Below are 10,152 nucleotides of genomic sequence, written 5' to 3'. Positions count from 1 at the left end.
CTGCCCACCCAACCCCACTCTTTCTCAGGAAGCAGGTGGAAGACAAGCTGAGTGAATGTGAATTGGAGACCCCTTCAGTAGTGGCAGCTGAGACTGGGGGACTTCTAGCATCCTCCAGAGCAAGAGCCCAGGTTTGGCCTCCCTACCTGGGAGGGAGGTTCCATCAATCCTTTGGTTCCCTCTCTTATTCCCAAGTGCTGATGGGCACACTCTGGCCTGCTCTAAACATGTCCCCTAGAGGGGCAGGGTCTCTCCTTTCCAAACCCAGCTGGAGCCATGCCAGGCTCTCGGGGAGCTCTTCCCTCGGGGCATCAGCCAGTCACTGGCCTGGACGCTGCCCACTGTTTACCCAGCCCCTTTGATCCAGGGATGGCAAAGCCCTTAACATATTCCACCTCATTAGTGGTTTCTGAAGTGGTGGCTTTGATGGTTCCAGCTAGGCTGAAAAAAAAACAAGGCCTCAGAGGAGGCCCCGGGTGACCTGGGTGAGTCCCACCACCTCCCCTGCTCAGTGAGTTCCTGCAGGGCTCAAAAGAGCTAGAAAGGTGAGTGGAAAGACTTTCTTGGCTTGGTGACTGAAAACAGCCCCCCCAACACCCTGGTTGTGCCCACCCAGCTAGGGGCCTGGGAGAGATTGTTTCTCCCAGCTCCTGATGTGGGCATGAGGGGACGTTTGCAGTGTATAAAGCACGCAGGTTTAGCCTGCTGGGGTGGGCAGTAGGGTTCACCTGGATGTGCTTGTTTCAGAACATAAGAAAGCTAGACACCCACAGGATGTCAGCCTGTACACAGCATTCAGCTCACCGTGTGCCAGTGAGCCCTGTAGGAGTTGGAATACATCGGCCAACAAAAGACCAAGATTCCCGACTCTTGTGAAGATTACACTCTAATACGGTAGAGAGAAAATAAACTGAATGATATGGTCTTATAAGGTCAGTGATGCTTAAAAGTATGTGGGAGGGTAAGGGATTGGAAGTGCTTTAAAAAGTCAGGGTGAACCTCATCTAAAGGGTGACATTTGATCCAACAAAGACACAAAGGCAGTGGCTAGCAAGCCCTGCCATGTCTGGGGAAAGGGCTTCCCGGCAGAGGGAATCTGCTAATGGGCACATGCTCCCAGCAGGCATGTCTGGGGGCACATGTGTGCCTGAGGGTGTCTGGCTCGCCCCACACAGGCGTGCGCACTCACTGCTGCTGGTCTGCAACATGCATGGGCGTGAGATGTAGGAGAGCGTGAGCCACGAGTTCCCCAGTCCGAGCTGCCATTTCTGGAGTCTCACTCTAGGCCAGGCACCAAGCCGAAGTCTTCACGGTCACTACCTCTCACTTCATCCTTGAGAGAAGAGCGGTTATTATTTCCACTTTACAGACAAGGAAGCTGGTGCCAGAGAGGTCGAAGAGGTGTGGCTGGCTCCAGGGCCATTCCTGTTAACCCCTGCGCCCTCCAGCTCCTATGCTCTGATTTCACGTGGACGAGCGGGACCCTCTGTGTCCTGTACATGTTTGTGGTGGGGCACATTTGGCACGCGACCCTTTGTGCTTCTGTGCATTTACCATTTTGTGGAGGCCTAGGGCAGCGTAGCAGTGTGGCAAGAGGTATATTTTCTTGATGTACACGACACCAGCCGTGGCTTGCGGTGACCAGGTCAGAGGCCCATGTTGGCAGCAGGTGTGCCTGTGGGTGTGTTTGGGGGTGCTGCAGTGTTTCTGGGTGTGAGAAAAAGAGTGACTCAGTGGCCAGCATTGTTCTCTCAGGGACAGTTCCTGCCGCCATCTAAGATGCCAGGACAGGCAGAAATCAAGAACTTGGAATCAGAGCCAGAGAGGGGAAGGCTGAGGGAGGAAAGCCCACCGCACCCCTCCCCCCCCCCCGCCCCACAGGGCTCCCCCAGCCACAGTACACCCGCCCCTTATGGGACACGGTGGGTGGGGGAGCTCCAAAGGGAGAAGAGGCACTGCTGTGAACTTTGGGGGGCAGAAGACATGCCCTCGGGTAGCGACATGTCCCGCGCTTTCCACGCTTCTCCATGCTTCCAGCCCCGGGAGGCTGACCTCTGTGGACTGGCATCAATGGCTCCCTTGTTCTCAGCCTTCCTGTCGCGTTCAGCCAATGAGAGGAGACGGAAAGGAGGAGAATGGGGTGTTTATTCCGCCTGTTCCCTCCCCACCAGGCTGCCATGGCTGGCTGCATCTCTCAGCCAAAGGCCACTGCTCCTGTCGAGGCGCACCCCTCCCCCTTGGAAAGGCTCCCCACTCTTGCTAGCCCCAGAGAGCTCCCTTGGTCGGTTCTTAAGCCCACCGTTTTGGAAATAATCCCTTTTGAAATCTCTTCCCAGTTTGAGGGTGCCCTGTCTCCTGCTGGGGCCCTGACTGACACACAGGCCCCCGTCGTCACCAGCACAGTCACACACAATCCTCCACAGATCAGCAGGCCGCCATGTTATCACAAATGTGCGCCACCTTCTCAGGGCACACAGTCCCATCCCCCAGCTCCTTCATCACATCCTTCACCAGGGGAGACTTCGTGGAGAGGAGCAGCCTGGAGCCAGATCAAGGGGGAAGCAGTCTGCAAATCAGTCAACAGGGCCAAACTGCCAACCAAAACTAAACAGAAGCTGCTCAGGGAACTGCCAACCTAAAGAGTCATGAGAGACAACGCACAAAGGAAAGGCAGTAGGGACACTTGCAAAGTAAACCTCAAAACCACAGGCCTTTGTCTCACATTATTGAAATTTATTCTTCCTGAATGTATAAATCAGGGGACTGATTCAATAGACATTCATTTTGCAGAATACAAGTTCTGGGTTGTATGTGAGTAAATGTGCCCCCCCCTTTCCCTTTATTATCAGGATATTTGAATAAATATGCTCCCTTTTTTCATTTAAAACTTTGCTTTGAATTTTTATGTTGCTACCACCTCTCCCTGAGAAAGAGGTGCCCCGCCCCCTGGAGCCAGCGGCTGATCATCTTTCTGAGGGGCCACAGGCACACCCCTAGTCAGGACAAGGACAGTGGGGAAGGCAAACAGGGACTTCTCAGACCAACGTTTCCCCTCAAACAGGCCTCCCAGCGTTGTCAGAGTGAGAAGCCATGACATCAACCAAAATGGGGACCCCAGGGGCACTGTGACTTAAGAACGATGACTATATTTTAAAAGAAATCCCTTTCATTTTCACATTGGGAACGTTTGCTGCTTTCTTAAATAATCTGGTTGCATCTCAGAGGACCTGTCGTAACATTTCCAAGCATACAGTGTCAGCCAAAATCAAATGTGGCTTAGATAAGGAAACTCAGAGTACAGGCGCCTTCCCCAGAACCCAGCACCTTGCTATTGTTGAGTGCAAGGCCCCTGTGAAGGGAGGACGGTGCCAAGATTGTACGGGATCAATTCGGTTATGTAAGGTTGCGGGACGTCTTCCTGAAGGAGATGCCCAGGGCAGGAGCAGAATCCAGGAGTCCGGATCCGTAGAGTGGAGGCTCTGAGGATCTGGAAAGAATCATTTCGAGAGCTTTAATTACCTCCTTCCCACAGCCACCCAGCCCCACCCAAACCCTTCAACATCTGCCTCAAGAGGGGCCGTGGTGGAGAGAAGGTACAGGCAATATTATGAAGCGGGGCTCCACTGGCTCCCGCCCTGGAAGGGATGGGGAATCCTGGGATAAGCAGAGTTTCCCTTGGGCCTTTGTCCTTGGCTGGAATCCCCACTGGTCTGAGCAGCTGGAATGGAATGTTCCTGGGAAGAAAAGCCTGCCCCTCCTCCACCTCTCCCCTTATGGAGTTCCCCAGGGCCCACAGCGTGGGGGAGGAGGATCGGTTCCAGGGATTCCTGATATGGCGATGCTCCAGGGAAGCAAAGGCCCAGGCTGCCTAAGGGTTCTGTCCCAGCAGCTTCTCCTGGGTTAGGCAGATTGGCTCTATCAAACATGTATCAATCTCCACTATGTGCCAGGTGCTTAGTGTGACCTCTCCTTCAATAGTCAGGAGTTATCTCTTCTCCAGCTGCCCAGTAAGACCCCCCCCCCCCGCAAACCCCACACCCACATGAAACTGGCCCAGAGAAGGGAAGTCATTTGCCCAAGGTCTTCCAGCTGAGAAGTTACAGGCAAACACTGAATCCCAGATCTGTCCTATTCCAAGCTTGGGGTGCTTTCTGCCTCCACCATAGAGCCTGTCCTCCTCCTCTGCCATCCCAGGCTCTCTGCCCTCCTTGGCACCGAACATTCCAGCCAGGTGTGCAGGGAGAGGAGGTTGCCCTCCAAAGCAAGCCAAGGCCCTGAGCATCGTTGGCCTGCCCTTGCCTGAAGCCAGAGGTGCTGACTCAGTCTGACTCACCCCCCAAAGCCCAGATAACCAGGGTGGGGAGCCAGCTTCTGGGGCTGTGCCCAGACCTTGGTGGTGGTGATTGGGGAGGGGGGTGTGCCTTCTGCCACCCTTCCAGCATCCCATCACATCCCTCCCAGATCCGAGGACCAGGGGTCATGGTACTCAGACTTAAAGGGTAAGAACCCAGAAACCCCCTCAAATGGAGCCCTTACTAGCCTGATAAATGAAAAGCCACATAGACTAATGTTTAAAGGACCCCTCATTTACAGGTTCTAGGTCCTTGGGCAAGTCACCTGCCCTACCTGATCCTCAGTTTCCTCATCCATGGAAATGGGTATAATAACCCCTACTTTGCAGAGTAGCTGGGAGGATTATAACAGATAAAGGGTGTAATGTGCTCAGCACAGTGCCCAGCATGGAGATGGTTAATATATTCCAGAACCAAGGAACCTGGCCAGGGTTCCGTCAAGGACTAATAGAGGAAGAAATAGGCTGGAGATCTCCCAAATTTCCCCAATGCCTCCTCCCCCTGGCTGTAAAGCAGGGAGCCTCTCTTTTATCCCTGAGAAGCCTGGGCTATTGGGTTTTCTCTAGGGACCTGGCAGGAGGGGAGGAGCGGGGGAGGCCTCCTCAAGACTGCCCACTACAGGTTTGGAGCACCGTAGCTGTGACCTGTTTAAGCCTCATCTCCAGGAAGCCAACCTGGCCCCCAGGTGGCTGCAGAATGTGATGTTCTGATCAGTTATCAGTGTAACATCTCTGAGGAGCGAAATGACTACAGCCTTTCACTCAGACGGTGACCGCCCAGAAGGGCAACATTTTTCCAGTTAAGTCTTTCTTGATGGACCTTCCTCCGAGGTCCGAGGCCGGGCCCAACCACAGGCCCAAACTTACGCCCCTTCTCTGAATGACCGCCACGCCCCACTCGTTCCGCCAGACCCTTAAAACTCAAGGCCTAGGAAGGCTGGGCAGGACGGAAGAGGGCTGGTCGGGGGCGGGGACCCCGGGGACCAAGCTTACTCCAGGCCACGCCCCCACGCCCCGGGAAGCAGCCCCACACTGCCCTCTGGTGGCGCCGCCCAGAGACGCCTTCACTGGGCTTAGGGCCCTCCAAAAGAGGGAAGGGCTTATCCAGGGGAGGGGCAAGTTCTAAATTAGAACCCTGAACTCCCTCCCAGCCCCAAACGCTGGCCTGAAGAAAGGCTTCTGTTCTCATTTCCCTTTGCTGAAATCCCAGATTCACTGCTGGCCATCGAAGTTCTCAAGAACCCCAGGGCTGGGACCATCAAGAAAGTGTTCAGGAAGCTGGGGCGGGGCGGGGGGGGGCGCGGAGCGTGTCAGTCACCAGGCCAGGGGCTATGGTTATTTGTGAAGGCCTAAAAATAGCCCTCCAACAACAACTTGCCCAGCCCCAGAGGGTCTCCTGGGATAGTGACTGCCAGGGAAGACTGCCTGGAGGAGGGCTGGGAGACACGAACCCTTAAGAGAAGAGCCCTTCTGAAATCAGTGCTCCTTCTTGAGCCCCTGGGCTGAGTAGATAACAGTGTTTGTTGACTGAGGAGAAAACGGAGCGTCCTAGAGGGGGCTGGGCGGACCAGACAGGGGTGGGAAAGTGACTTATTAGCTGGCAGAGGAGTAGTGGGCAGAGCACTGAACTATGAGCTGGGGTTCAAGTCACTGAGCACCGTGTTCCTCAGGTCAAGGCCCTTGGTGAGAGGCAGTGGGACATCTAGAAGAGGGGAAGAGGGACAGAGCCACCTGTGACACTAGGACCAATCTCCATCTCCCACACACATGCACCACTTTCTCCAGCAAGAGCCATCTCTAATTCCTCACTCCCTGCCCCCTCCAAATCAGGACAAAGCTGATGATAATAAATCCCAGAGAAAGGCAACTCAATGATGACACAGAGCACTTTACACCATTAGCTAAAAGCTTCTCTGGACCAAGTGCCCCTCTCCTGTACAACGCAGAAAACCAACAGTACTGGCTGCATCCCAGCGCTGCAGCTTGAGCTCCTCACTGTCACCTCCAGGAAGTGCTTTTTCTCTCTGGGCCTCTAGACCCCGCATGAACTGAGTAGCTTCAGAAGGTTCTCCCTCTCCACGGAGGCCAGAGGGTGCCAGGGCCCCTCACTGCTCTCTCAGAATCCCTGAGACCTCCTCCGGGACTGCCCTTCCCCAGCTAAGAATGGGGTTTGGAAAGGCCTGGATGTTAGAAACCAGCCCCAAAGTTTAGTACCTGAGGAGAGGAAGGGCTGATGAGAGTCGGGGGGAGGGCTCCTGGGGCCCTGCCTTTCAGAACAATGCACCTGACCCTCAAGACTCTAGGATTCAACCAGATTCCTGGGACTCTGATGTTCTCATTCTATCCCCTTTTCCCTATTGCCAAGCCCTGACATGAGGAAGGACAGCTATGTTCAGAGAGGGACTGAGAAACTGGCCCAGAGAGGAGGCAGAGTTGTTCTAGGTCACCCGGCAGACAGGCTGGACAGCTCCCTGTAGCCCCTGCCCCTGGGCAGGGAGGAGACACATGGGAAGGACACACACGGGCCTGGGACCTAGTTCTGTCCAGTGCTGGCATGTGACCTTAACACTCTGTAAAATGAGGACTTTAAATCAGCTCCTGGCTCCGGTAAAAGCAGTACCTGTTTCTAGGTGTGATTTAAAAGAATAAAGCAAAAAACAAAATAAAAATAGAAATAAATAAAAGAATAAAGCATTCCTCTGTGACTTAAGGAGGAAGAAGAAAGACCTCTGCCCTGGGTTAACCTCACTACAGCCCTTCCCAGAAGTGAGGACAACCACTTCGCGGACTGACGAGGAAGGCTGCAGTCCAGTCAGTGGATGAGCAGCAAAGCAGCAGCCAGGCAATTCACAGCTGTGGGGGGTCCTGAAGGGCATGCGGACAGGAAGAGAAGTCAATCTCATTTCAGGTCTGGCCCTTTAAGGCCCCCCTTTCTAGAAGCAGATGACATACCTGCCCCCTTGGGGCCTGTTAAAGGATGTAACCTGGCTTCATCCCTGGCAGAGCCATCTTAGAGACAGGTTGGGAGGGGGATCCCTAGGAGAGCAGGTGGGGCATTAGGCAGTTACCAAATACCCCACCCTGGTTATCTAAGTCAGGATGTACTCTTGGCAAAACTGCTTGAGAGCATGAGAAAAGATCTGTCTCCTAGAAGTGGAAGGACCCAAGTATGATGGAAACAATTCCTCCACCTCTCTGGGATGCTATCCCCTCAGACGGGAAACAGGGGCTTAGGAGAGAATTCAGGCGTACATCGTTGGCCCAGCCCCCACCCCATCCTGGGACCTCATTATTCTGTCCTCCCCGAAGGTGTGGAGCTGGGCAGTGACAGAAAGCGGCAGTCTCAAGGGCAAGGTTCTTCTTACAGCCACAAGGGATCCAGGAAAGGCAATGCGGGTTGGGGGGTAGGGCGGGGAGGAGGCCTGCGTCAGTACAGCAGGTTCCAACTGGTAAAAGTTTGCGGGCAAACCCCTCCTGGAATCTGAGCATCTTCAATTTATCCAACTCTCTAATGGGGACTTGGTGCTACCACCTCACTCCCCAGGAGGTCTGGGAGAGGCAGTTACAAAGTGGCCAGCTTTATTAGGGACCCAGCGGACTCCAGAAGCCCCAGGGAAGGGAGATCCGCGGCCCGGCACCACCCCGCCCCACCCCCTCAGATGCACCAGCCGCCAAGACCGCACCTCAGCCTCCTTTACTGGGCCCCTGGCCCCCCGACTGTTTCTTCTTGGGGTCCATCAGTCCGTCCCTTCGCGTCGGTGACGCCGTCCATCCAGCCGACGTCCCAGTCCGTCGGTCGGCCCCTCGGCGATGGCCTGTCGGGGGTGGCCAGGGGTCCCGGCGCTGAGGTCAGCGCTGGGGGGAGGCGGGGCCGCGGGGCGGGCTTCGGCGGAAGGGCGAGTCGGGCTCGGGGCCGTGGCCCCGCCGCAGGCGCCCGGCGCCCCAGGGCACGCAGCCACCCAGGCCTAACGCCGAGGCGAGCAGCGCGGGCGGCCGGCCCCGGCGGCCGCGGCGCTGGCCCTTCTTGAGGCGCGAGCCGTGCGCCGCCAGGTAGAGCTCTGCCTGCGCCACGCCGCCGCTCAGGCGGCCCAGGCTCTCCGCGCGGTGCGCCAGGCGCAGCTCGGCCGCCAGGAAGACGCGGTGCAGCTGCAGCACACGGCTCTCCAGCTCCGACACCAGGCGCCGGTGGCCCTCCACCTCCAGCAGTCGCCGCCGCGCTTCGGCCAGCTCCAGCGCGCGGCCCCCGGCTCCCGCCGCCGCCGCCGCGCCCCCTGCCGGCCCGGTGCCCCCCGCGCCTCCGTTAGCGCCCTGGCGCCAGCGCTGCAGCTCCTGCCCCTCCGCCGAGCCCGCCCATGCCGGGGCCGGGTCGGCCGGCGGCGAGACCTGAGCCGGGGTCGGAGTCAAGGTCGGAGTTGGGGGCGGGGGCTGAGAGGATGACAGGAGCTCCCGGGGCGGCGGCGGCGGGGACCCCGGTTCCGCGGTCCCTTCCTGCGCCCCCGGGCCGCAGGCGCTGATGCGGCAGCCCGGCATCCCCCGCCCCCCGGCGGCCCGCAGCTGTCTGTCCGCGGGTGTGACCAGCTGCCAGCGCGAGGGGAGGACGGACACCGCGCACGCTAGAGAGATGCAGCGGCAGCCCCCGCGCGAGCGGCGGGTGCGTCTTATAGCGCACGGGGCGGAGCGATGGGCAGCACAGCCAGTCAGAGACTGGCATGCCTGAACCCGCCTCCCCGGCCCCGCCTTCTCAGGACACTGCCCGAACCCTTGGGGTCCCTGGTCCTTCGTTCAGCTCTGCCCCCCGCCCCCCGGGCATCCGGTGCCCATCCACCTCCCCCCGAGTTTGGGGTGGAAAGGGGACCGCGTCTTCTTTGGTCTGGTCCCTGAGTCATAAGCTCTGGTAGCTGATGCTTAGAAAGCATGGACTCCAGGCGCCTGGGTGGCTCAGTTGGTTAAGCGACTGCCTTCGGCTCAGGTCATGATCCTGGAGTCCTGGGATCGAGTCCCACATCGGGCTCCCTGCTCAGCGGGGAGTCTGCTTCTCCCTCTGACCCTCTTCCCTCTCATGCTCTCTATCTCTCATTCTCTCTCTCTCAAATAAATAAATAAAATCTTTAAAAAAAAAAAAAAAAGAAAGAAAGCATGGACTCCAGTTGCCTCGCGGCGAAGGGTGGGGCGGGGCCTGAGGCCACACTGTGTGCTAGTGAGAGTCTGGACTAGAACTCAGGAGACTTGACTCCTTGCGCAGTGCTCCTTTCCCTACCTCACGCTGCCCCTTGGCCGAATCGGTTCTGCCTGGGCTGGGCCACAAGTCTCGCCAGGACCCCTTCTCCAATCTCCCTGGGTCAGTGGAGAGGTTAATATAGAGGGGTGACTGGCGTCCCAGTGGAGATCTGGCCGCGTTGGCTCCCCGCCAAGGAAGCCCTTCGCTTGCAGAACAAACCACAGCGCAGCCGCTGAGCCTGGCGCGGCTTTCGCAAAGGAGCCCAAGACCCCACCGTGTGCAAAATTCTTTCTGTGTCCTTGCTCCTGTTTGCTCCTCCCAGTAGGTAGGTATCCCCACATCTAGAAACAGAGAGGGATACAGACCCAGAAGGTACAGTGGTGCCTTGCTCAAGGTCACATTGCAGGTCAGTGGCTGAATCTGGACCACTGAATGGGACCAGCTGGACCATTCATGCCCTCTGGGAGCTCAGATACCTGGGTCTCCCGTCATTGAGGGACCCTCCTTAAATGGGACTTCAGTCCTCCTGGCAAAACGATAGGACTGAGCCCTGCCCATTTTTCCCTGAAGTAGGAGTGACCTA

At 57.2% G+C, this 10,152-nt stretch overlaps 1 protein-coding gene across 1 annotated transcript; it reads right to left on the bottom strand.

Moving 5' to 3' along the window:
- Positions 1-2,716: 2,716 nt before the first annotated feature.
- On the bottom strand, positions 2,717-9,014 carry TRNP1 (TMF1 regulated nuclear protein 1). The gene is made up of 2 exons (XM_027615155.2): positions 8,035-9,014; positions 2,717-3,487 (listed from the first exon to the last, which is right to left on the bottom strand). Exon 1 carries the CDS (start codon positions 8,879-8,881, stop codon positions 8,201-8,203), a length of 681 nt encoding a protein of 226 aa, XP_027470956.1. The 5' UTR covers positions 8,882-9,014; the 3' UTR covers positions 2,717-3,487; positions 8,035-8,200.
- Positions 9,015-10,152: the final 1,138 nt, after the last annotated feature.

The sequence above is a fragment of the Zalophus californianus genome, chromosome 4 (assembly GCF_009762305.2).
Source record: "Zalophus californianus isolate mZalCal1 chromosome 4, mZalCal1.pri.v2, whole genome shotgun sequence".
Classification (NCBI taxonomy): domain Eukaryota; kingdom Metazoa; phylum Chordata; class Mammalia; order Carnivora; family Otariidae; genus Zalophus; species Zalophus californianus.
Note: the sequence above shows the minus strand (reverse complement) of the source record. Positions and strands in the feature narration are given on the sequence as shown.